The sequence below is a fragment of the Linepithema humile genome, chromosome 1 (assembly GCF_040581485.1).
Source record: "Linepithema humile isolate Giens D197 chromosome 1, Lhum_UNIL_v1.0, whole genome shotgun sequence".
Lineage (NCBI taxonomy): Eukaryota > Metazoa > Arthropoda > Insecta > Hymenoptera > Formicidae > Linepithema > Linepithema humile.
In genome coordinates this window covers 42,268,001-42,295,596 of record NC_090128.1, presented here as the reverse complement: position 1 = coordinate 42,295,596, position 27,596 = coordinate 42,268,001, and the positions used below count along the sequence as shown (strand labels likewise).

Sequence of the window (27,596 nt, the reverse complement as noted above, 5' to 3'; positions counted from 1 at the left end):
CTTAAAGCTTATTAAAAAAATTTTTAATTAAATTTATTCTTGCATTTTTTTGGGGGCGGACGATTGGAAATTCCAAAAATTTTTACTGCAAATTTAAATTCAGCATCTTGAAAAAGAAAATATATGGAATCTTTACGTATCATAAAATAAATTGCTTTTTTATAGACATTATTTTGGGAAATCTCAAACATTTTTGTTTCTTAATAGTTAAAAGGATGAAAAAAACCGGTCTATCGTTCATTTACTCTTAAATACGAAAACGTAAATCGCAAACCGCAGAGCAACGGAAATCATTCATACGTCAGCAGTTCCAGCAACTTTTTCAGATCAGACAGGACAGGTTTCTCACACATTGACTCGATTGACGAGTTATTGCACGCATCTCGAGTCGGCGACATTTACTGCAATGATCATGGTCATGGTGTAGAGCATATCGCGCGGTATCCTGTATGCATGCTATCTTTGCAATCAACCGGTCGCCTTCTCGAGGTCGAGGAAAGAAAATATCGCAATGGTCATACGAGAAACCTTCCTCGTGTCTCTAATGCCGACATTGCTGATTGACTAACGTGCGGCAGTGCGTTTCCTCGAGCATAAAGGTAAAAGCACGCGCCCGAGCGTGAGAAAAAGGAGGAAGGGGAGTGGAACAGGAAGGACGTTCGACTTCTGATGAGAATGGCTAATAAATTCCGTTCTTCCATGCCAAATGAAAGCACGTATTTACGTATCGCACTTGCATAGGAAAATGAAAAATTTTTCGCCACGTTTTATGGAATGTAAATTTTTCTCTTAATTATGCACAGTCAAAATCCCTTCCATTTTATCGTTCGATCGATTATATTGCTTGAAAAGTGCTCAAACGGGCGATATTTGTCTTTTTTCAGACGAACAAACAGAATACAGTCAGCGAACACACACTGCAAGATCCGATCAGAAAGGCCGTGTCCACCGAGCAAATACAGAACGCCTTCCGGTGCGTGCAATAATATCAGACATCCTGCATGGGGTGCCAGAGGTTTCCCGTTCCTCAAATTACTGCCATCGGCGTACTCGGATGGTAAGAATGTGCATATTATTAATCTTACAGTCGACGCGTTGATTTGTTTAAAGTAAATATTAAATTATTTCAAACAAACATTATTTAAACATTATTTAAAATCACAATGGTATTGTATTATTTTTCAATATATATATACAATAGAATTGTTGTGATAAAGTATCGTAATAATGTTGTTGGCTGCAATCGCGCGGTTCTCTAGAATATCGAGAGTAGAAAGTGAAAATTGGAACGTGCGTGCTTCTAGTTGAACGGTGCACGGGCAAGCCTAGATTCATTTCGACGTGCTCGCTAGCACGTGCGGAGATCTTCGGTCCTTAAAAAGGACGGATTAGCATGCAGGAAAGTGCGCGCGCGTGCTCGGGAGACCCCGTTGCAATGGAGCCCCGCGAGTGAATCCTCTCTCGCCTGTGCGATGCGCCATATATCAATTGCGACATTTCAATGCACGTATGTGTGTGAAAACTATAAAATGAAAGATCTTAACGACAATTTGATCGTTTCATACCGACCGTTACGTGCTCGTTCCACGTAACACCGTCACACAGCATTTGCACACTTGCATTTATCCGGAAAGAAAAATTTCTTTCTCCTAGCTCTCTTCGCGTACTTTTTCGCTATAAATGAACCATATAATTTATAATAAGTTATTTATAATAATAAATTAATAATATTGTACAGAAGCAAAGCTCACATTTCTCGTTTTTTCCAAATTTGTGGTCAACTTAAAAAAAATTGTATTTCTGCAAATTATGGATAAATTACCCGAATCTAGAAATATTTTACAAATATTAGATATTCATTTTAAACGCCCAAATTGATTAATATAATGTAAGTTTCACTGTATTATAATGTTATAACTATAACAGCAGTTTTTCAAATGCTTCTTGTTTTCAAGTCGTTTATATTGACTTTTAACGACTTTCTTTCAAATATAGATATTTTTTAATATCATTTTTAGAATTTATAGCTTTATTTAAAATAATAAAAAGACAAAATTAATATTTTTGCATAAATTAAATGAGAGTGAAATTTATATTTTATTATATTTTAACCATTCTAAGATTTACTTTTGACGAGCACGCGGGCACGTGTTAAAAGAGAGGGAAAGGCAAGTAACTGGTAGCCCATCTCCGGGAAAAGAATCCGAACAAAAATATGAAAGTGAGAAGGCCGAAGAAAGCAACCATGTTCTTATGGGCAGTGGTTGCCAGATAGTACCTTTCGACATCGCTGACCTCAAAATATTTCAATGATCACTCGATCACTTGTGTGTGTGTGTGTGTGTGTGTGTGTGTGTGTGTGTTGTGTGTGTGTGTGTGTGTGTGTGTGTGTGTGTGTGTGTGTGTGTGTGTGTGTGTGTGTGTGTGTGTGTGTGTGTGTGTGTGTGTGTGTGTGTGTGTGAACACCTTTTCATATAATTTTTCAAATATTTTTTAAACAAAATAATTGTTCAAAAAGATGGCTGAATAAAATAAAAATAATTATCTTAAAATTTTATAACTTTAAATATATAATATAGAAATATGTAAATAAGCTTTATTTATAATATATAAATGATATACCTCTCTTAATTTAAACGCTGAGTGACAAATGCATGATTAATCATATATTTATGTATTATGCATTAATTATTTATGTTTGTAATAAATTATTCTATATATAATAAACTTTTGTATAATATACAGCCAATGAGAAATATGAAAAATTGATAGCAAATCCGTGACTGCACGGAGAAAATTTTATATCAAAAATTACTATGTACAGCTGTAGCCGCGGATCACGAAGCCGCGAACCGAAAATTCTTGCTATGTTTTACTTGTGAAAATTTTTGTAATTCGTTTATGGTTCGCGGCTACTGCCGTACATAGTAATTTTTTATATAAAATTTTCTCCGCGTGTTAACGTATATTGTGAATGGAAAGACTGTATTAGTTTTGTATAGGAAGAAAATTGCAATATGCGCATGTAACACTTACTGCGTGATCATTAAAGAGCAATGCCTGCATGTAACCATGACACAGAATTTTGACATACTTGGGCACTTTTCGAGACCCCACGAAGAGCCATCTCCTCGTCACGCCGGTAGCGTTCGCGTGAGTCATCGCGCGCGTCCATGTATAAGTGTGTGTGAAGCTGGCGTATCATTTCGCGGAAACTCACAAATAATTAAGAGTTCTGACTTTATTTTCAATAGTTCTAGAGTTCCTGATAGTTTAAACAAATAGTTCTGGCCATTAAACCAACGAAAATGCCTCAGGACAAACTGAGACGCCAACTTCACGCAGCGTCTCACTTTGTCCTACGACATTTTCCTTATCAATAATTGTTGGAAATTAAAAGATTTATAGTTCTACAAGAGTTCTAAGAAGAGTTCTGCCTTTTAAAAGCAAAAAAATATCAATAAAGATAAAATAAGAACAAGCGAATCCTTATATCTATAGATATACAGATGAGACGCTGGTCGATTTTCAAGAGTTCTGCTTATTCCAACTTAGCTCTCGTATAGTTCTGGGCATGCACAATGCCTTTCCAAAGAGTTCTGATAGTTACAACATTTAGAAATTAAAAAAAAAAATTATTTTACCCGAAAAACGTGTTTTTTCAGGTATAAAGGTGAGACGCTGGTCGATTTTCAAGAGTTCTGTGTATTCCAACTTAACTCTCGTATAGTTCTGGGCATGCACAATGCCTTTCCAAAGAGTTCTGATAGTTACAACAATTAGAACTTTTTTTAAAAAATTATTTTGCCCAAAAAACGTATTCTTTCAGGTATAAAAGTGAGACGCTGGTCGATTTTCAAGAGTTCTGTTTTTCCAACTGAGCTCTCGTATAGTTCTGGGCATGCACAATGTCTTTCCAAAGAGTTCTGATGGTTACAACAATTAGAAATTTAAAAAATAAATTATTTTACCCGAAAAACGTGTTTTTTTAGGTATAAAGGTGAGACGCTGGTCGATTTTCAAGAGTTCTGTGTATTCCAACTTAGCTCTCGTATAGTTCTGGGCATGCACAATGCCTTTCCAAAGAGTTCTGATAGTTACAACAATTAGAACTTTTTTTAAAAAATTATTTTGTCCGAAAAACGTATTTTTTCAGGTATAAAGGTGAGACGCTGGTCGATTTTCAAGAGTTCTGTTTATTCCAACTTAGCTCTCGTATAGTTTTGGGCATGCACAATGCCTTTCCAAAGAGTTCTGATAGTTACAACAATTAAAAATTTAAAAAAAAAATTATTTTACCCGAAAAACGTGTTTTTTCAGGTATAAAGGTAAGACGCTGGTCGATTTTCAAGAGTTCTGTTTATTCCAAATCAGTTCTCGTATAGTTTTGGGCATGCACAAAGCCTTACTAAAGAGTTCTGATAGTTTCAACAATTAAAAATTAAATAAAAAATTATTTTGTTCGAATAACGTATCTTTTCGAGTATAAAGGTGAGACGCTGGTCGTATTTCGATAGTTCTATCGATTTTAAATGACATTTCGCGTCAGGCTGTAATCACTTTTCATTTCAATGAAGAGTTCTATGCGTTATTAAAATGTTAATGACATAAATTAGATCTTTCGAGGCGCTGGACGTATAAATACCGAGCTATCAAGGTGAAACGTTGATTGTTTTTCTACAACGTCATGGATTAAAAAATTTTTATTTTACTGTGTAAGTATATTGTTTTAAATGTCCACGCCGTGATTCTGGATTATGCTAAGAACTAGATAAGTACATTTAAAACAATACACTTTTACACAGTGAAATAAAAAATTCAAAATCCATGACGTTGTAGAATAATGATCAGTCTCATCTCGATAGCACAATATTTATACATCCAGCGTCTCGAGAGATCTAATTTGTTTAATCAACATTCTAATAACTTTTACGCATAGAACTCTTCGTAAAAATAAAAAGTGATTACAAACTGACACGAAATGTCACTTGAAATCGATAAATTATTGACATACGACCAGCGTCTCACCTTTATACTCAAAAAAATACGTTTTTCAACCAAAATAATTTTTTAAAAAAAGTTCTAATTGTTGTAACTATCAGAACTCTTTGGAAAAGCATTGTGCATGCCCAGAACTATACGAGAACTGATTTGGAATAAACAGAACTCTTGAAAATCAACCAGCGTCTCACCTTTATACCTGAAAAAATACATTTTTCGGATAAAATAATTTTTTTTTTTAATTTCTAATTGTTGTAACTATCAGAACTCTTTGGAAAGGCATTGTGCATGCCCAGAACTATACGAGAGCTAAGTTGGAAAAACAGAACTCTTGAAAATCGACCAGCGTCTCACTTTTATACCTGAAAGAATACGTTTTTTGGGCAAAATAATTTTTTTTTTTAATTTCTAATTGTTGTAACTATCAGAACTCTTTGGAAAGGCATTGTACATGCCCAGAACTATACGAGAGCTAAGTTGGAATAAGCAGAACTCTTGAAAATCGACCAGCGTCTCATCTGTATATCTATAGATATAAGGATTCGCTTGTTCTTATTTTATCTTTATTGATATTTTTTTGCTTTTAAAAGGCAGAACTCTTCTTAGAACTCTTGTAGAACTATAAATCTTTTAATTTCCAACAATTATTGATAAGGAAAATGTCGTAGGACAAAGTGAGACGCTGCGTGAAGTTGGCGTCTCAGTTTGTCCTGAGGCATTTTCGTTGGTTTAATAGCCAGAACTATTTGTTTAAACTATCAGGAACTCTAGAACTATTGAAAATAAAGTCAGAACTCTTAATTATTTGTGAGTTTCCGCGAAATGATACGCCAGCTTCACACACACCATGTATAAAACACATTAAACGCCACCAAATTTCTTATGCCATTTAACATAGCCCTTCTCCGTTAAAAATCAGATTTGCATACAAAATTAAGTGCTTGTAATATATTAATGCTAGTTTATTGCCGGGATTTATCGCTCCAACACATTCAGAAAATTAATATTAAGAATTGAAGTATTGATTTGACATTATGTTAGCATTCTTTTCCTTTCAAAAAATTTTATACTATTAAAATATTATTTATATTTTAATAAAATTAAAGATTCTTAAAGTTGCTTCAACAATTTGATACAAAATCTCCTCCAAATTTTTAACGATCCTTATTTCCAAAATTTTAACAGCAGATTTGAATTTAGCATCTCAAAGGAGCATTCCGAATATACTATTTTCATGTAACAAATATCTCTTTGTTTTATTTGTCTTCACTTTCGACCATCGTATAAGCAAGAATATTGATAACGCGATAGTAAAATGGAAAATGAAGTCTTAAACTGTGACACGTCTGCATTTTTTTGCATCAGGTATCTCGAGACCGCGTCAGTCGGTGGGCAGTCACAGCCTACCCGCGTCGTCCGATCTCATCTCTAGAGTTCTGACTTCCACTTCGGAAGTAGGAAGTCACGAGGGTCTGACTAGTTTGTCCGGGATTTGGTCAGAATTGGTATTGCAAGATATAGCTGTTACGGTGCATCCTGCGGGGCCCGAAAACCAATGCTGCTCGAACGAGCAACGGCATCCGGAGTGCTACGAGATGCACGACGAGAAGCTCGGCTGCAAGCGTTACTGGCGATCGGTGCCGAGTTTGCCGATGAACGGCTGTCAATTCGAGACGAGGGAGCAAATGAACGGCGCCTCGGCGTATCTAGACGGTTCCGGTATCTACGGTGCAACCGACGACAAACTGCATTTATTGAGAACGTACGATAACGGCAAGGTCGATCTAAGCGCTTGCGAGGTGTGCAATCGCACCGATCGCCACACGCTCGGCCTGCTACATCGGATTTTCCTGCGCGAGCATAATCGCATAGCGGACAAATTGGCCGAGTTGAATGCGCATTGGGATGACACAAAATTATTTCTAGAAGTGCGTCGTATCGTCGTCGCGCAGCTGCAACATGTCACTTTCAACGAATACCTGCCGGCGATACTGAGAGAAGCTGCTTTGGTGGATCCTGAGCTCAGGCCACGTGCGAACGGCTTCTACGAAGGCTACTCTTCATCCAATAAGGCAGGGACATATCATGCCGCAGCTCTGACAGCTTTGAGAGCTCTTGCGTGGACGCACGCGGATGAGATTCGCAGCATCGAGGATCACGTAATCACATCGGCTAATCGCGTTGATCTCGCAGCTGCCCCGGACGCAGCTGCCTGGTCCGTGCACGTAGCAAGAGATCACGGGATACCCGGATACGTCAAGTTTCTGGATAATTGTTTAGGAGAAAGCGTTAAGGTAAGGTTTAGTGTTAAAGATCAATTTTGTGCGATATTACACTGTTATGGATAAACGCATTATTTAAGAGAAAAGAAAGTAGCTCTTTCCATTGTGTTTTACGCACTAAATTTAAGCATTATTTTTTTATATTTTTCCAAATTAATCTCAAATTCAAATATTTTTAAATAAATAATTATTTTATTTCATCATAATTGATCGTTTGCATCCGCTGTAATGCAGATCGAAAACTTCACGAATCTGGTGCAAGTGATGCGATCTGAGCATGCAGAGCTACTCAGCTCGATTTACATGAACTTGGAAGATGTGGATCTTTTCGTGGGCGGAATCCTGGAGACTCCCGCCACGGGCGCCGCGGTTGGTCCGACATTTGAGTGTCTTTTAAAAAAGCAGTTCGCGACAGTGAGAAATTCCGATCGTTTCTGGTACGAAAACGACCTTCCACCGTCGGGACTGACGGCGGCGCAACTGGCTGAGATACGAAAAGTGTCCCTCGCCGGTATTTTGTGCTCCAACACGGACATCCGCAGAATTCAGCCGAGAGTGTTCATTCGGCAGGATCCGTATCTCAACAGCAACATTAATTGCGAGCAATACGAACCGCTGAACGTTGCGGCGTGGATTGAGAAACCGTTGTCGCTTCCGTCCGCGATCGAACACGACGACTTTGCGAACACGGACGTGCGCGATCCGACGCGATTCTTACCGGAGATCAACCCGGAAGTGCTTGCCGCCGCGGTGAAGAAAGCGGAGGAGGAGCTGATCGAGCGAAAGCAGCTCGAATACAACGCTTGGATGGAGCAAAGAATCGCTGATCCGAGATCGCCCGCCGGCACCGCGGCCAGCTTCTCCAAGGCTAACAAGGACGCCCTGTTGCTCGCCAATTCGTCCATCATGTACGAGCTGGCGACGAACGAGATTCTGAACGGCGTGCACGGTCTCCGGCGTAGGAAGCGACAGATCTTCGAGAACACGGAGAACGTCCTCGGCTTTCCCAACTCGAACGAGTTCTCCGATTTGCTGCAGAATGTCGACATCTCCGGCTTCCTGAATTCGCATCACAAAGCGACGAATCACGAGGAGGTGCAGTGCCCGGTCGACAACTCCGCGTGCGACCCCACTACGCCTTTCCGGACTCTGTCGGGTCACTGCAACAATCTGCGCAATCCCAGTCTCGGCAAGTCGCTGACGACCTTCGCCCGCCTGCTGCCACCCGCTTACGAAGACGGTGTCTCCAAGCCAAGATCCACTTCCGTCACCGGCACGCAGCTGCCGAATCCACGCGTCATCTCCACCGTCATCCATCCCGACATTTCTAATCTGCACAACCGCTACACGCTGATGGTGATGCAGTTTGCGCAGTTCTTGGACCACGATCTAACGATGACGCCGATACACAAGGGATTTCAGGAGTCGATTCCCAGTTGCCGTTCGTGCGACTCGCCGCGAACCGTGCATCCCGAGTGCAATCCGTTTCCCGTGCCGCCGGGCGATCACTTCTATCCCACTGCGAATGTATCGTCGGGCGCTCCCATGTGCTTCCCGTCGATGAGATCGCTGCCGGGCCAGCAGCACTTGGGGCCGCGCGAACAGGTGAATCAGAATACCGGCTTCCTCGACGCGTCGGTCGTTTACGGTGAAAACTCGTGCATCTGCAACATCCTGCGCGGCTACAACGGCCGCATGAACATCACCTCGAGTCCGAGTCGCGGTAGGGATCTGCTGCCGCAATCGCCAACTCATCCGGAATGCAAGTCTCGATCGGGATATTGTTTCATCGGCGGCGACGGCCGCGCCTCGGAGCAACCGGCGTTGACGGTCATGCATACAATGTGGATACGCGAGCACAATCGCGTAATGGAAGGCCTGCGACAGGTGAATCTATTCTTTCTCTTTCCTTATGAATATTTATCTTTAGCGCTCAGAAATTTCAGATGCTTGAACAATTTATCTTGAGATCAAACGCCAAATTGTTGGGACCTTTCGAGCCGCAAGTATACAGTCGAGCAATTTCAATTGTTCGAGCTAACTTCCAATCAGGACAGTATATATGTGCGAATTATAAATTTAAACTTAAATTCAAGCAAATTAGTAAAATTAAATTAAACATTGAAAGGCGAAAGAAACAAAAAGGACGATGATTTCTAACTCCATTAAATATTTGCTCAAATTTTTTCCACGTATAAACTATTCGATGAGTCGAATCGTAAAGTGTTTTCAAATCGATCAAACAGATCGGCTATTATGTCCGAACTGTTTGAACGTTAAAATCTGTTGTCAGAATCCTGATTACATCATAACGTCAGAAGTAAGAAATCACGTAAATTTTTTTCTTGCGGTATACGTCGAAATAAATTTTTTATTTCCCACATTTACGTTGTATACATATATATATATTAATTGTTAAAATATATTGAAAACTTCTTTTTTTTTATTATCCTGCATTATGGAATGCATATCTAATTCTATCTAAATATATCTTACATTTTCAGCAAAACTGGAGCTTATGACAGTTGATCAAAATTACAGCTATTTATTAGTCTGTGACCCGAAAAGAGTCTTCAGTATATTCTACCGAATTTATATTATCGAATGTGAGTAGTGGTATGCTCAGACTAATTTATTTTGACGCATAGTGCAAGAAAAAGATTGACACCGTTTCTTGCTTCATAATTCAATATAGCTGTAATGAAGGATCCGAGAGCTTTAATCTTATTCTTTATTTATATTCGCATTTCAATAACCAATTTCAAATTATGAACAAACTAAAATAAAATTTAAAATTGCATCACAAAATAATTTTAAATAACGTGACAAAGTAATGAAAGTACTTTTTTAGTTACTTTTTAATTAAATATAAGCAAAACACACAGTCAGATTTTATTTCAATTCAAATTTTTCTTTATTTTTCCGTCCATTTTCTTTTGTTTCGAGACTTTCCGCTCGTGCTATTTTCACACAGCCTTACATTTACATTAGAAACGACTTTCTCTTTCTATCATATATTTTGATAGATGACTTCCCCTTTTTTGCATGGTTACGTCATACAGTCATTTGTGAAATATGAAATAATGGAAAAATGGCAGTCAAAGAGAAAAGAATGAGAAAATCGAAAGAAAAATTAGAAATTCGATTGTAAATATTGAAAAGGAGAAAAAAATTGATTTAAAAAATATCAGTAAGTCTTTTTAACGCCATTTAAAAGACTTCACTCAACGAAATAATATATTCGTTCGATTTCTGTGCCAATCATTATGTCTGCAGACTCTGTCGGCAGATTATTAGTTTAAATGTGAACAACATAAATTATTTAAAAGAAAAGTCTTTTATTTTTGACAAATTTGTAAGATTTTGGACTAAATCGAATTTTTTAATGAAATTTTTCGAATTTAATATGACAGACTTATAATATAGCAGGCGTAAATTTAAAAAAATATTTTATTCTCATCAAACTTTTTTTTCTTAGAATTTTTATGATCTTTGAATTCGAATCTTACATCAAAATTTTAAAAATCAAGAGAATTATTTTTATAAAACATAAATGTTTTTTGTGTTCTGAAATTTTAATTTACATATTAAGTTAATAAAATAATCAACAGCTCTTTTTTATTTTAATCAAATTTTACCTTAGATTTCTTTTTTTTTTTTCAAACCACAAAATTTATATTTTAATTTTTCAATTAAAATCTCGCAGAGAAGTTCCTGAAAATGTTTCACATAAAATCTATTGCTCGAATTCTAATTATCACATTGCATTCAAAATTACAAAATTTTGATTACACAATTTTCTGCGGATTCAGCGTTCTAAGAAATCTCAAATACAATGTTTGATGAAAATTATTTCTGCTAACGAAACATTTTTATTCATTTAATAATTAAATGGTATACTGACTGATATAACAGTGAATACTTATATTATAAAACCTGCCGTCAAAGTGTTATCATGTTAGTAGTACTTTATTTGCAGAATAATATATATATATATACATATATATATCTTTCCTTTTCTAATATTATATTTTTTGAACAGGTAAACTCCCATTGGGACGGAGAAAAGCTGTTCCAGGAAACTCGACGCATCATTAGTAGCATGTTGCAGCACATTACGTATAACGAGTTTCTGCCGAGGATCCTCGGCTGGAACGCCGTCAGCCTGTACGGTCTGAAATTACTGCCGCAAGGTTACTACAAGGAATATTCGCCCACCTGCAATCCCAGCGTGCTCAATGAATTTGCCACGGCGGCATTCCGAATTGGTCATTCACTATTGCGACCGCATCTGCCGCGTATGGATCGCAGCTATCAAAACATTGATCCGCCTATTCTGTTGCGTGACGGATTTTTCAATACGGACATGCTCTTTCAGGAGAATATGATTGATGAGATGATACGCGGCTTGGTGACCACGCCGATGGAGACGCTAGATCAATTTATCACCGGCGAGGTGACCAATCATCTATTCGAGCAGCGCGGTATTCCGCATTCCGGCGTTGATCTAATAGCTCTGAACATTCACCGAGGACGCGATCACGGATTACCGTCGTACAATCATTATCGGGCGCTTTGTAATCTGAAGAAAGCTAGCACGTTTGAGGATCTGTCCAGGGAAATGGCACCCGAGGTGATAGCTCGCATGAAGCGCATATATGCCTCCGTGGACGACATCGATCTGTTCCCAGGTGGTATGAGCGAGAGACCGCTTCAGGGCGGTCTGGTCGGACCCACCTTCGCCTGCATCATCGCCATTCAGTTCAGACAGTCGAGGAAGTGCGATCGTTTTTGGTACGAGACCGACGATCCGAATATTCGCTTCACCGAGCATCAGTTAGCGGAGATCCGCAAGACCACCCTGACCAAGGTGATGTGCGAGAATATGGACCACCAGACGGACATGCAGAGAGCGGCGTTCGATTTGCCCAGCAATTTTCTAAACCCGCGGGTACCTTGCAGTTCTATGCCCCACATGGATTTTTCCTCCTTCCGAGAGACTAGACACGGCTGCCAGATCGGCGGAAGAAACGTCGCCGTTGGCGAATCCGGTTTTCCCACGCCTTGCACCAGCTGCGTTTGTACCGCTGAAGGCGTAAGTACATTTTTCGAATAAAAAAGTTTCACGCGTTCGGTTAAAACTCTTTCTAAAAGCTCTGCTAAAACATTTTGAAAACGTCCCGACGATTCTTAACTATAAGAATTAATATAGAAATTTGAGAATTTTTATTTTTTAAATTTATGGCGACCTCCACACAATCTTCTCAAGTTGTCACTCCAATTCTTAGGAAAATAATGCAGATTCTAAATATCTTAAAAAGTAAGTTTCTCATTTTTTTTCAGACTCAATGTGCTTCCTTGAGAGTCACGGACTGTAATCAGCTTCTACGAGAAGCTTCTCGAGAAGCGATCCTACGGGATGATGTGTGCACTGCCCAATGTGGGTTTGTCCTAGCGGCTAGTGAGTCGATGGCGAGACTGCAATTTACCACGCCAAACAACCCGGGTTTTCCGGGTTTCCCACCACATACGAACAATCTGAGAAATGCACCAACCCCGACCTCGTTCAACGGCTTCAAATTACCCGATCTCTCGCAGTTCATTGGCTGAATCGGAAGAGACGACTTAAAACTCACAGCTTGTTGTTTACTGATTATTGCATTGTACGCGAAAAATACACTGCCTTTACTTCGAAAGACTATATACGATTCCAAAATTTGACGATCAGTCGGTCATGTTCGAGTTCAATATTATAAACTAAAATAGAGAGGGAGAGAGAGAGAGAGAGAGAGAGAGAGAGAGAGAGAGAGAGAGAGAGAGAGAGAGAGAGAAGAGTGCACGTCTTCAATGTAATGAGCCACGCAAGAGACATTTATCTATTAAAAGATAAAAGAAAGAGTACCTGGTGGCGTGTAAATATAGATAATAAGAAGTAAGTATTTTAGTTCAATGAAGAAGAATGAAATCGTATCGTCGAAAACATAAGAAAGCAGAAAGACACGCGAAATATGCAAGGATAATCTCGTAGAAGTCTTGTCCTGAAAGTAAAGGTACAAACATATTGAAAATTTAAAAAAACATTTATTACAAAATTGAGTGAAAAATATTCAATCCATACATTTAGTTATTTTTAGATATAATTATCAAGATATTTAATACAGATACAAATTCTTATCGAATTTCTTATCAAGCAAATGTTTTTGTTTTTTAATAAAAATTAATAAAAATCGCTAAATCGCTTACTGTATGTAAAGTTTCAAGTATGACGTGTTCTCGCAATCCAAAAAACTACGTGCGCAGACAACAGAATTCTATGACACTGGAATAGTAATTAAAGTAAAAGAGAATTCGTCTTGCATACTAAACAAATGTCTTGACAACTATGATAATTATATTAAATAATAGCTAAATATGTGCATATTAGGAAAACTTTTACTCGATTTTGCAATAAATGTTTTTATTTTTATTACGTTTTAATTTTACTTTCTGGACAACCTCGTGGAACTCTTCGAATGGAGATCAGTGCATTAGCTGATCTAACGCACTGATGAGCAGTGAGCAAGTATAAACAAGACTTAAAAGTTGTCACGTTGTGGCGATATTACGTCATCACGGAGACTGGGATCAAACACGATTATAGAGCATATTATATGTTACGTATTGTCAGTATCACGTGTCGATGACGGACGGTATCGGGCTGAAAATAAGAAATGCAAATACAGCGTTTGTTTTGCACTTGTCCTTCTTTCTCTCGTTACACGTCTATCTAATTTTGTATTATAATAACAACGTGACATGGTGTGTATAATGTTAATAAATGTTAATATTTCTTTTTCTTCGTCGTTTTGTTTGGTAATATAAATAACGATTGCCCTGCACCTCCGTAACTTCAAAATTAGATTCTCTCACTTCTGTTTTTATGAAGTTTTAGTGCAGACGAGTAATCACTTCCTAAAAGAATCAATTATTTACAAAGAATTCCGACGAGCGGATGAATCTTCTATGAATGAAATGCGAGGCGATTCATAAAAATTCTTTGCACAAATAACAAATTCTTTTAGGAAGTGGTCACAGCCTCCACTGAAACCTCACGCTTTATTTCAATAAGAACAGAAGTGAGAAAATCAAATTCATTCATTCATTCTAGTTCACTCCAAAATATTTGTTTTTGGACTAATAAAAAACTAGAATTTTTGTTACTTTTCCGAAGTTTAACTTTAATTGGCAGGAACTTCTTGTTTGTTATTGACGATAGTGGTATTTTCTTGTATCGCAGGCATCTGTTCGATGCAGCGCCATAATCCATAGGTTTTGCCGACTACGGTCTGCCACAATCTCAAGGTGCCGTCTTCAGATCCACTGGCGTATAATTCACCGTCTGGTGAAAAGCGTACCCAATGTACAGGTCCAAAGTGTCCCTTGAATGATTCTAAGAATACAAAATTTATAGACAATTAGGATTACATTTGATAAAAATTATGAAATGGTAAAAGATGAAGAGCTCACCTAATTCTACTCCAGTATCGTAGTCAAATTTATACATTTTAAAGTCCTCCCCACCACACACAAATATGGTGCAATCCGGATGTAAGCTAGCACTATTAACTTGAGTCGGAACCGCGAATTCTTTTATCTTGGTTAATCTGATAAAGAAATTTAAAAGTTAGAAAAATTGCATTGAACTTGAAAATATTAACCACACATTTGAATTCAACGACTTTAAAAATAGAATACCATAAAAATTACAAAATTTCTATGGATAAAAACTTTTTTTTAATATTGCATACTTATGTGCATCATTAACAATTAAGGGATTAATTTTCCTTATTTTGAAGATATGCTATTGCGATACAATGTTTGATATATGATATAATTTTTATAATAAAGGAAAGAAATTGTACATACTCCTTGCTATCCCAGAAACTAACAATATTAGAATGAGTTGTGGTGATAATCTCCCCATCTTTGGACACTTCCATGGAACTTGGAATTGCAGGAAAGTCTAATCTTTTAATTTCTTGCCCACTATTTCTATCCCACACCCTTAATGTTTTATCATCTGCACAAGTAATTAAGGCAGAGTTATTATCGAAGAAAGTGGCATGTCTAATACCACTTGTATGACCTGAAAAGATCTAGCAAGAAAATCAAAATATTGTATTATTCCGGATAGTGTTAATTATTTTTGTATTAGCATCAACTTATATAATTTTATTTACCTGTGGAGCTGCTTCTGGTTTATTAAGATCATAAATGCGTACAATCTTTTCGTTGGAACCAGTACATAGATGATTGGAATCTGTACTGAAATTAACAGTTTTTACTATATGTTTGTGTACAAACGAATGTACCTCTTCCCCCTTAATCGCATCCCAGACTTTAGCATTAAAATCGGCTGCGCCGGTTGCAGCTCTAGTAGCATCTGGATTTAACGCCACACCCCATACTGCCCCTTTATGCCCTTCAAATGTGCCAATCCAATCTCCAGTGTCACCTTGTCGTAACATAGGCTTGCCATCTAAAAAAATTTTTTCCTTTAAACTATTTTGTCTGTACACACAAATAATTTTATTCACAACCATTAAATACATTATTCAATATAAAATATAAAAAAAACATTAATCTGTTTCCAAATAAATCCAGAAATTTAATTAATAATGTTGCATTATTATTTATTAGTATTATATTTAATTAGTAAAGTGTTAATTTTTAAGATATTACATTATAGATTAATAAATTAACAAAAATATAAGTTTCTTTATTAATACTTTATATTATATATAATTTAACAATATTATATATTAAGATTAAAATTACTTGATTGGTCAAATTGTAATTTCAATCTTTAATGCTGGGATTAACACGTGTATATAAATTAATATTACGTACGAAACCATTTGAATTTCCAAGTGTACACATCGTCAGACGATATTATTTAACATAATTGATTATATTTGAAAAATGTATCAACGTGGCACAATGATTTAGTACAATCTTTTCAAATATATATCGAATTTGCTTCGCATTGATAATGCAACAGGCAGGAACCGCGTTGTCAAGAACACAATCTAACCTCGAAGTTGTAAAGCCTTGGGCAATTTGAAAAGAAGTGGGCCAAGGCGATCGAGAATGTACGATTGAAAAGAAAAGATATCGCGACAGCCAAGCTGCCGACTTGCGCCACTAAATTTTTTATGTTACCTTTGCACGCCGAAATGAGATAGTATCCGGATTCAGTAATATCGGAGAAGGCTAGATGAACGACAGGCCTCGTGTGCCCGCTGCACGTGAGCGGTGTTTGCCTCAGACTAGTCATCGCTGTTTATCGTGCTGGCTCTTCCTTGCTACCGGCGACGTGCTCACCCGCGACAGATTGACGACAAATGAACTGATACCGATGGTGACACACGTCGACTCGAACGTATGTCGTGATGTCCGATCTTTTTATCACGCGCTCACCATTATTATTTTGCAAACCACTACAATAAACACGCACCCGGACGCTCGGTCGACTGCGATTCGCTACAATTGACGGTCACGATACTTACGACCAGTGTTAGTAGTCAGTAAGTAGAAAGGTTTCATTTCTCGCGCATGCCCGTTGCGATGATAATGCATAGCGATGTGTCAAGGAGAACGAATACAACGAATACATGAAAAAAAAGAACTTCACAACAAGTGAGAAGGTTGAAACACTTAAATTTAAAATAACAAGTGAATAGGAATAAATTTGACAGAAAAATATTGTCAATTAAATCAATCTTTTTATATAAACCAAAAAAACTCTAATATAATTTCGCGTGAAATTTTATTATTGGAATTCACGATTTTGAAAGGTTTTTACTTAAAACTGCGTTAAAATGTAATCATTATATTATACAATTTATCCTAGTATCTGTAATTTGATAATTGTGCATTTTGCAGTTAATTTCTAAGATAATTTATGGAAAACAAAGATGTTTTCAATGACTTTTAACTAAAACATTGTATGGGAAATACATTTTTCATTTTTTGTACACAAAATTTAAAAAAAATTTTCACCATTAGTATAATACAAATTATTTATTTATCTTTTTTTTTAACATATTAATTTATTCTTATTTATCACTTTATACAATTGATAAAATGCACTGTGAAGAGCCGAAATAGCTCAGTTGGGAGAGCGTTAGACTGAAGATCTAAATGTCCCCGGTTCAATCCCGGGTTTCGGCAGCTGAGTTTATTTTTTTTTATATCAATAATTTGCGTTATTACAAATAATAAATTAAATATTAATAATTATTATATATATTGAAAATAAAGTTTTGAAAACTTTAGCACAATATAAAATATTCCTGTACATTATTATTCGCCGAAATACATTTTTAGAGTTTAAAGTAGATAATTTGAAATACCAAAATACTATATTATACATTTTGCACATTATTTGTACATTTTTAATAATTGATTTACTTTTTATTTAAATATTTCTTTTTTGTCCAAAATATAAATAAGTAATTTTCGAATACGGCGGGTAAATTTTCAAAGTGCGTTTACAGTTTGTGTCAATTCTACCAATGTCAAGACTCAAATATAGTAACTAACTAAAAACTAAAACAAAAATCTTGGATAAAATAATTGTATACAATTTTAGTCAAGACTCAAATTATTTATAGCTAAGACTCAAACCATTTTAGCTCAAATAAAAAAATGGCTAAAATGATTTGAGTTTTGGCTAAAATTTTATCCAATTATTTTATTCAAGATTTTTTATCGATCGATGTAAAACAATTATTTATATAACTAGAGATAGCATGAGCTCGATTCCGATGTCACTTTTTATTTCCGCAAGCTGAACTGCACAGTCATTTGAGTTTACAATTCACCCTAATAAATAAAACCACTACTTGTATCAAATTGTTCAATTTTTTTTTTAGTTTAAACAATGTGCTACAATTATTCGCTCGTGAGAATTAAAAATCTATTATTTCCAATATCGAATACAATCTGGCGACAGGTTAGGACGGTGGGGCAAAGCAGGGGTGAGTTGCGCGCGCCCGCGAAACGCCATTAGCGATTGGAGGAGACGGAATAGCCGCGCAGACTTGATATATCCATGAGCAAAGCTCGTTGCGGTGGTTGGCCACCCTCAGTCGGGTTCTGATGTTCGCGATGTAAGGATGTTAACTGCTGACTGTATTGACAGCAACACATATACGTAGCATTAATATTTGGAAGAAACCATTTGCCGCAGCAACAGTCGCGTTATTGAAGCGTTTATGCAATTTTGAAGCTTTCACGTGTATCAGCTTGTCGCGAATGTCAATGTAAAAGACGTCACAGGGCGAAGAACGCCCGTTTAATGCTCTCCTGTCAGTGATCATAGTGAGTTGAGTGCATTTCTTTTCCGACTGTGATTCCCAATTTTACAATTTACTTGAAAACGATGAGACTTCTACGAATGCTGCTTGTTATCGTCTACCTGCTACGCTGTCATGTCGCCCGCTCGATAGCCGGTGAGTACATAACTGTACGAATATATACGAAAATGTGCACGGGCGTGTGCGCGAGTACACGTGTGTGTGCATATGTGTATGTGTTGTGCTATCACCAGCGCATACATTTGTCATCTTAAAGATCTCTCACGCATCTCTAATTATTCTCGAATAAAATAATTCCATGTAGTGATAAATATTTGTTATTACATTTAGTAAATTCTATTTAAAACTGTACAATTATAGATATGTTTAAATCTACACTCGACTGTGGCGCCAAATGTAATAACCATTAAAAAAATTTACAAAATCACAATTCCATCTGAATACTATGAGGTAATAATCGTTTGCAGTATAATGGAACAATATGTTTATTCCCTTTATTTCTTCTGAAATTGTATTTTTTACTAGAAATATATTAAAAATAATAATTTTTATTTATTAACATTGCTGTTAGAAACCCAAAGATTTAAAAATAATCTTTTTTTTTATATAAGTACATTTGCGAAAAAGCTAAAATAGAGTTTAATTTGTATACTTTTATGTGCTGTTAAAACTTATACATTTTTCAGGATTTTTTACGAATTTTTTATACATTACTTTGTTCGAAATAATGTTTTAAAGTCTAAATGCATTTTGTCACAAAAATATTATTTATTAGTTATAAAACTAAATGCAATAACACAATTTTATTAAAAATGAATATATGGCGGTTTTGAAATTGCTGATTTTGTATGTACATACATTGATGTACTTTGCAAAATTGCAAATACAAAAATTAGTATTATTAATTGGTTCCTTTCATCGTGTATTAAAATACTATACGTAACTTACTAAATTAAACGTTCATTTACTAAACGCGCAATGTATTATAATCAGTGCCGGATCTACACATAAGCTAGATAAGCTACAGCTTAGGGGTCTCACATTATAAGGGGGCCTCTTTAGTATAGAAAAGATTTTTAAAAATGTATTTTTTGTTAATAAGAGGGGGCCTCCTTAAGATCATAGCTTAGGGGCCACAAAATCGTACATTCGACCCTGATTATAATACTATGTATTTACTATTATATATAATATTTATTAATTATTTTCGCGCATATAATTATTATAATATTATTTATGTATGATTAATATTAATAAGTATGCTAATAGTTTGACGTTGAATTTGACATTGACGTAAAATTATTGATATTCTAACATTTCAACGGCGAAATATCAAAGATGCTATATAAGCAAAAGTATTGATACTTCGATATCTCGTAATATTATTATCGCTGCACCGTATCTGCGGAATAGTCGGCAAACTGCGGTGAGGATTATACCACATCATGATCGCTGCACATTGCAGATAAGGCGCTTAGCACTGCTGGTACATTTACAAACACGTTTTTAGTACTCGCAATACACAAATCTACTCGCGAATTAACAATAATCAGAGTGTATCTGCAAACACGAAGATTGTCGATCGAAGACTTTTACAAGTCCTTATTTGCTTCGTTCGCAAAGACGGACATTGAAGAATATGACATTATTAGAACAACGGTAAAGATGGGCATTATTCGGGATAAATGTTTAATTTATTATCCAAGCAAGTTTTATCGTTACAATATGCAGTAAAAACAAAATCTTTGTGCAATACTTAATAAACAATATATACACTATTTACGATATTATACATGAAACTGATCCTATTGCACTGCCACATATGAAGCGAGTATGTCGCAACTAATTTGTTATAACGTAGTCAAGCGCTTTCATTGCATTAATGCGAGGAAGCCACATGGTAGCAACATGACGCGCGCGAATAAACCAAACGCTTTAGCGAAATCAGTCCGCTATGAGATTGCAACTGATAGAATTAGGATAGAATTAGTTTATTTTTGTCGGATTTTACATGTTTCATGCGCAATGTTATCCGGATCGTAAGTTCCGAGCGGAATCGGAATTGGAGTGCTTTTTTTTTTATTTATTCCGTATTCAAGCAGTTTCAATAATTTCATCACAATTGTTGTAATCGCAATAACATTTCTTTCTGTTCTTGCAAACAATATGCATTTTTATGACATGTTTAATGAACAAAAAGAGACGAACAGGACAGCAGTTTTTCTTTTGCCTTTTTAATGAATTGGTTCACTCGATAATAGGATGGTCATTTAAGAATTCTTTTGCAAGCGCGCACAATAGTTCCTCATTAGCAAGGTGTCTGCTAAAGGATCATTAATTCGTTGAATTAATTGCGTTGTTTTATTCCCACCTCTTCTCGCTCTCGAATAAAATAATTGTAAGGTAGCAATGGCTCGCAATTAAAACGTGTTTTTATAGTTATATTATAATAAAAATTGTTATTATATAATTAATCATATTATTAATACTGTATATTGATCAACTTGTATTACCAATTAGATTAGCTCACTCAAACCAACCGTGAACTTTTTCAATTCCAATTTGATCTAATTGAAAAATTCCACCAAAGATGAAATGAGATCGATAGCGAAATAAGAATTTTTTAAATAAAAATATGTCATTGAAAATGAAATAACTTACACGAATATTTGTATTATTTGATCGAATTGATAATCAATCGATAAATTCTTAAAAATGGAGTTAATATAAAACACAAAAAAAATTTTTAAATTATTTGACGGTTTTTGTGATTATATTAATTGTTTCATTTCTTCATCAAAACGATATTTATCTTGAAATTTTATTACTTTACTTATTAATGTGTAATCGCAATTCTCCACAAACACCATGTAGTCTCGCCATTTCCAAGGCACATCGTAACATCTCGTAGGAGAAATTCAGCGCAACATCGAACAATCGCTTTAAGTGAGTCTGCTCGGAAAAATTTGAGTATACGATGTAAACATAGCTATAGCACGCGACCTAATTCCGTAATTAAAGCGGGCGTTAAGCCTGCTTGCCTTAGGGGTCTATCGTGACCCACAGTCCGATTTCGCGATACCTAACAATTGACGTCAGCCGTCGTCGAGAAACGCATCGTAAAAGTGAAAGGGTTGGTTTTGCTGGCTTAAATTAAAAGTGGTCCTTAATTGCAGAATGAAAAAGTGTGACAAAGACAAAGTGTGAGAGATAATTCTTTTTTTCCACAGCCACACTATTTCCCGAGTCTTACAGGCATGCACACACACACACATTCGCGCATGCACGTCCATTGTTTCACAGAGTTTAAAACTTCACTAATTGTCAGTGGATAGCGCTTGCACAATGTAAGAAATATTTTTGACCTTCTAAAAGTTGTGCACCACGTAATTACGCGCATTATTATATTTTTATTATACTTTATTATATTTTATAATTACATAAATATCATTAAGTACCTATTTAAAAATAAAATATATCATTTTGTTAGCAAACACTATTTGAATACTAGGTCATTGTTTTAGACAGTTGCAAAAGTTCACCGAACGGTCGTTCAATTGGGTGAAATCGAACTGATAGAATTAGCGTAACCTCGACCAATTTTAGCAATTTTGCAGGTAGCTCACACACGGATTTTACAGAAAGATAATCTTGAACGACAAGAGTAAACAATCTTACAAATCAAACGAAACATATTTAAGTTCCAAAATCATAAACCACAAATGAGCTTTAAATTTTGAAAGAGCTTACTATTAAATGTTAAGCTTGTTGATTGAAAATTACTTAACGGCTTTTACGGCTGATGTAGCTCTGGCAGTTTTTAAAGAAAACAGATACAACTTTTATCGGAGACATTTTTTTGTATCTCTATCCAATTTCAAGTTCTTATGTAAACTGGGGCATTCTGTTTAAACTTACATAAATCAATGAGTGTTCTTTTAGCCGGAGCTTATTATAACTAATTTAAAATCGATTTTTTCTAATTGTAACTTCTGCGATATATTCTTCTTTATTATATTTTCTAATGCCGTTGCATCATCTTTGCAATTAATTTTAAGACGCCGCTATAGAACAATTCGTGTTTCAATATAGCGCGTGCAAAATTGTAATAATATATAATTAGCGTTTGTTGGTAATTAGCTCACGTACATAGTGTGATGTCCCGACAATGGTAAAATTCAAAAAACAGAACATTATAAAAGAGATCTGTACAAGTCCATCTAAAATTCATCCAAAGAGCAAGATTGAAGTTATGATTAGTGTTAACTGTATTATTAGTTATTGTTTTGTAGCAGTAAGAATAATTCAAATAATTCTTCACTGTGGTTTCGTATAATAAAATATTTAATATAAATAGTGCCGCTCAGACAAACAACTAGCTCGCGTTAAATCAGCGGATCTCTTTGATCCTTGTATTATCGTTTTTAATAAGTGAGTGGATGCAAGGGACGTATACGGCGGTGAATCCTTATGCTACACCACATAGTCCCCCCCTTGAGAGGTGACGATCAATTATTTCGCATAAATTCATATAAGTATCGCATAAAATTGTACAAATATCGCATAAATTCGTACAATATTGCATAAATATCGTGTAAATTTGTATAAATATCGCATAAATTTATACAATATCGCATAAGATTGTACAACTATCGCATAAAATTGTACAAATATCGCATAGATTCGTACAATATCGCATAGATTGCACAATTATCGCATAAAATTGTACAAATATCGCATAAAATTGTACAAATATCGCATAGATTCGTACAATATCGCATAGATTCATACAATTCGCATAGAATTATACAAATATCGCATAAAATTGATACAAGGCCTTGCAATTTATATCATAAATAGTATAATTATGACTTTGTCTTATGGAGTTTTTACCCTGAGCTGATCCTCGACAACGCTTAGAGGTTATCACCCTGAGTCGGTTCACAACAACGCCTTGGGGTCGTCACCCTGAGTCAATTTATGACAGCGCCTAGGGGATGACATCGCATGGTGGACATATGATTTTTAAATACCATGTTTGGTATTACAGCCAGTCAATGAGATCATTGCTCGATGGGAAGTGGGCACAAAGACTTAACTGCTCTTTTTATTTCTCCGTTTTTTGTTTTGATGGTGGCAGTTCGTACGACTCCATCGTCGCCTGGATGAATTTGTGTGATTCTGCCTAACAACCACTGATTGCATGGCAAAGTCTTGTCCTTTACGCATACCACAGTTCCCACTTCGAGATTTGTTCCGTCTTTCTTCCATTTACTCCGTGTTTGGAGCTCATTTAAATATTCGAGGCTCCAACGAGCCCAAAAATCCTGTCTGACCTTGTTAATGTGTTGCCAGACTGATAGCCGATTAACTGGAATATGTGATAAATCGCCCTCAGAAAGAGCACTGAGAGGTTTGCCGATTAAGTATTGAGCCGGGGATAATACGAGTAAGTCATTTGGATCGGACGAAATATATGTGATTGGCCTTGAGTTCACAATACCCTCGACTTCGGTCACAAATGTGTTTAACTCCTCGAATGTAAATAATGAATCTCCTATTACTCGCTTAAAGTGATGTTTAAACAACTTCACCTTCGATTCTCATATTCCACCGAAATGTGGGGCTCCGGGAGGAATGAAATGCCAGGTGATACGTTGCTCGCATGCGAATTTATTTACGATGTTTTGATGTTATTTGGAACTAAATAATGCGTACATTTCCTTTAGTTGATTATTCGCGCCTACGAAATTGCTCCCGTTATCCGAATAAATGTGAGCGGGCAATCCACGTCTCGCGATGAATCGTCGCAAGGCTGCGATAAAACCCTCAGATGTCAAATCACTCACAACTTCTAAATGTACAGCTTTTATCACCAAGCAAACAAATACGCATATGTAAACTTTAATTCGCGAACGATTACGAAATTTTTTCTCTTTAATATAAAATGGTCCACAGAAATCGATGCCAGTGTTAGTAAACGGTACTGCCTCGCATATGCGGAATGATGGAAGATTTCCCATCTTGTGTTTAACCGTCTCAGCATTGAACCGAAAACACCGGATACATGAACGCGTAATTTTTCTGACCTGATTTCTGCCGTCTAGTAACCAAAATTTTTGACGAATGAAATATAATGTAGTTTGTATGCCGGGATGATGATACCTCTCGTGAGTTTCACGAATAATACTACACTGTAAAAAATTACTGACTGACAATTCAGACAAAAGTGTTTGAAGTTTTCTTACAGTCACATTGTCTGAATTTTCGGACAGAATATTGTCTGAATTTCTAGCCACAGTTGTCTGAATTTCTAGCTGAAGTTGTCTGAATTTCTAGCTACAGTTGTCTGAGTTTCTAGCTACAGTTGTCTGAATATTTCTAATCTCAATGCCTGAATATTCAAACACTTTTGTCAGAATTTAGATGTGATTTTTTAAAAATACTAACAATATATTTTGGTTTAAAGTATACTCAGTGATGCGATGTTTCCTACCGGGCTCCCGACTCCCGAGCCCTACGCAAGCGAGAAGCGCGTACATGTTCTCGCTTGCGTGGGGCTCGGAAGTCGGGAGCCCAGTAGGAAACATTGCATCACTGCGTATACTTTAAACCAAAATATATTGTTAGTATTTTAAAAAAACCACACTTATCCAAACTTGTTTTTCACTGGTATACATATATTTCATTAAAAAACACAAACACCACGTGATCATAAAACTTTTCGGATGTAAGACTGATGATAGAGAACGAGATGTAAGTCGTAGTCGTGGACGTATGGTAAGGCAGAGAAAAACGTAAGTCGCGAAACGTATCCACACAATAACTTTTCACGACTTACGTTTTTCTCTGCCTTACCATACGTCCACGACTACGACTTACATCTCGTTCTCTGCTATCAGCCTAACTAATATTCCGTAATGGATTCCACGACGCGACGTCAGTTGAGACTGTTTCAACTGCATTTGTTACACTGCTACTGCGTCTTCGCTACTGCGCGAACATCCACGCATCGGGTTATAAAACCACAGCATGTCTGAAATTTTAGACAGATGCTGCTTTCAAATATGTTGTCTAATTTTTTGGACACTAATTCTAAATTTTTCGGACAGACGCGCCACTATTCTGAACTTTCAGAGAAACTACTCTGATAATTAAGACAGATTGTCTGAAATTACTTTCAAGCACCCAGATCTGAAAATTCAGACAAAAATGTGTCTGAATTTTAGGCAATTTTTTACAGTGTATCAGTTAAACCATGTTTGCTCGGAAGTAAGATAGGATGTTTTTGTGCGAAAGTTAGATTAGAAGATTGAAGTCGCCCCCCGACACGAATTAAACCATCTGTATCTAAAAACGGATTCAAATTAGCGAGTCTACCTTTATTAATCAGATGTCCTTTTTCCAGTGCTTTATTTTCGTTGGAAAATCGACTAATTTGCAATAGCTTTAGTATTCGTATTTCGGCTTTACCTATCTCTTCCGAATTTATCGAACCGAAGTATTTATTATTGACCCTGAATCGAAGGCAATACGCTATTATTCTGCATAATTTATGATAAGAAGAATATCTCTCGAGTATTCCACTATCAACTAAAGTTGCCGTTAGACAGACATTCTTTTTCAGTTCCGGTATCTCACTCACTCGTAAATCTTCGAATGGCCACCTTTTTTCGCTCTCTGCTAGCCAATGTGGCCCTGTAAACCATGTGCGATTCTGAGCAAACGCGTGAGGTAGTTGACCTCTTGACAATGCGTCCGCGGGATTATCTATAGATCTAATGTGCCGCCACTCGATAGAATGCGTGAGCTCTTGTATTTCAGTAACTCGATTAGCTACATAGGTTTTAAGCAAGTACGGAGCTGTCTTTATCCAATGAAGAACGATCGTAGAGTCGCACCAAAATATCGTCTTGTCGGGTGTAATATGTAAAGCATTACGCACTTCGTGATGTAATCGTGCTAGTAACAATGCACCAGATAGTTCAAGACGAGGTATTGTGATAGATTTTAACGGCGCGACCCTAGATTTAGCGCATATTAATCTCGTAATTGTGTTTTTATCCTTTCCGCTTGACCGCACGTATAAACACGCCCCATAACCATTGAAACTTGCGTCGCAAAATCCGTGAATTTGAACGTCACAACAATCGTCGACTAATAATCTGCGCATAATTGCAATTTGATTCGTTATTTCTAATTGTTTAACAAATTCTATCCACTCAACGTGTATATTTTGTGGTACGGATTCATCCCAATGTAGCTTACATTGCCATAATCGCTGCATTAACCCTTTAGCGTATAATATTATAGGGCCTAATAGACCTAATGGATCGAATATTTTTGCGATTTCAGATAATATGTTTCTTTTAGTTATTCTGTTTGTTATTTTAATTGGAACCGTTAAATAATAGATTTTGTCATCTTCCGTATTCCAAGTCATACCTAACGTTTTCAAAGATTTATTCTCGCTAAATTTAAATTTTGCATGTAACGCGTTAGTAGATAAATCGTTAATTATGCGTATTTTATTTGAAGCCCATTGTCGTATTGAAAAACCACCTCGAGAAAGTAACATAATTATTTCGTCTCTTATCGATCGTGTTTCCTCAATACTATCAACACCGGTTAATAAGTCATCGACATATAGATGAGACTTGAGAATCTCAGCTGCTCTAGGATATGCGCGTCGTTCATCATCCGCGAGTTTATGAAGTGCGCGAATTGCAAGAAATGGCGAAGATGCAACACCAAACGCGAGTTTATTTATGTGAAATACTTCGACATCATTATTTTTACGCCAAAGAAACCGTTGATAGCACCGATCTTTTTCGTGTAATAAAATTTGTAAATACATTTTTTCAATATCCGCCGTGATGACGTATTTATATGTACGAAATCGAATTAAGTGCGAGAATAATTTATCTTGTATTGTGGGTCCCACCATTAATAA

General features: G+C 36.3%; 3 protein-coding genes and 1 non-coding gene across 5 annotated transcripts in view; 3 read left to right on the top strand and 1 right to left on the bottom strand.

The window, feature by feature from the left end:
• The window catches only part of LOC105669131 (uncharacterized), a 30,254-nt gene extending 16,133 nt beyond the window's left edge, over nt 1–14,121 (top strand). For both annotated transcript variants that reach the window (XM_012361911.2, XM_067347262.1), the window contains 5 exons: nt 885–1,057; nt 6,367–7,295; nt 7,518–9,170; nt 11,326–12,378; nt 12,627–14,121. In XM_012361911.2, coding sequence (XP_012217334.1) covers nt 885–1,057; nt 6,367–7,295; nt 7,518–9,170; nt 11,326–12,378; nt 12,627–12,893 — 4,075 coding nt within the window. In that variant the 3' untranslated portion in view covers nt 12,894–14,121. The remainder of the gene's footprint in view (nt 1–884; nt 1,058–6,366; nt 7,296–7,517; nt 9,171–11,325; nt 12,379–12,626) is intronic.
• Nucleotides 14,008–16,859, bottom strand: wmd (serine-threonine kinase receptor-associated protein wmd). The gene is made up of 5 exons (XM_012361913.2): nt 16,485–16,859; nt 15,503–15,801; nt 15,189–15,418; nt 14,790–14,926; nt 14,008–14,712 (listed from the first exon to the last, which is right to left on the bottom strand). The coding sequence occupies exons 1-5, from the start codon at nt 16,597–16,599 to the stop codon at nt 14,501–14,503; spliced, it is 993 nt and encodes a 330-aa protein (XP_012217336.1). The 5' UTR covers nt 16,600–16,859; the 3' UTR covers nt 14,008–14,500.
• Nucleotides 16,860–17,422: 563 nt separating this feature from the next.
• TRNAF-GAA (transfer RNA phenylalanine (anticodon GAA)) lies at nt 17,423–17,495 on the top strand. The gene has a single exon. It is a non-coding gene; the product is annotated as a tRNA-Phe (tRNA).
• An 851-nt stretch (nt 17,496–18,346) lies between these two features.
• LOC105667484 (uncharacterized) overlaps nt 18,347–27,596 on the top strand; it is a 32,850-nt gene continuing 23,600 nt past the window's right edge. The window contains exon 1 of the mRNA XM_067347548.1: nt 18,347–18,778. Within this exon, the coding sequence (XP_067203649.1) occupies nt 18,709–18,778 (70 nt within the window). The 5' untranslated portion in view covers nt 18,347–18,708. The remainder of the gene's footprint in view (nt 18,779–27,596) is intronic.

Coding starts and splice junctions, on each gene's coding strand:
- wmd (XM_012361913.2), bottom strand. CDS start 16,599: ATGACTAGTCTGAGGCAAACACCGCTCACGTGCAGCGGGCACACGAGG. Junction 15,802..16,484: donor TCTCATTTCGGCGTGCAAAG/GTAACATAAAAA, acceptor AAATTTTTTTAG/ATGGCAAGCCTATGTTACGA. Junction 14,713..14,789: donor CGATACTGGAGTAGAATTAG/GTGAGCTCTTCA, acceptor TTGTATTCTTAG/AATCATTCAAGGGACACTTT.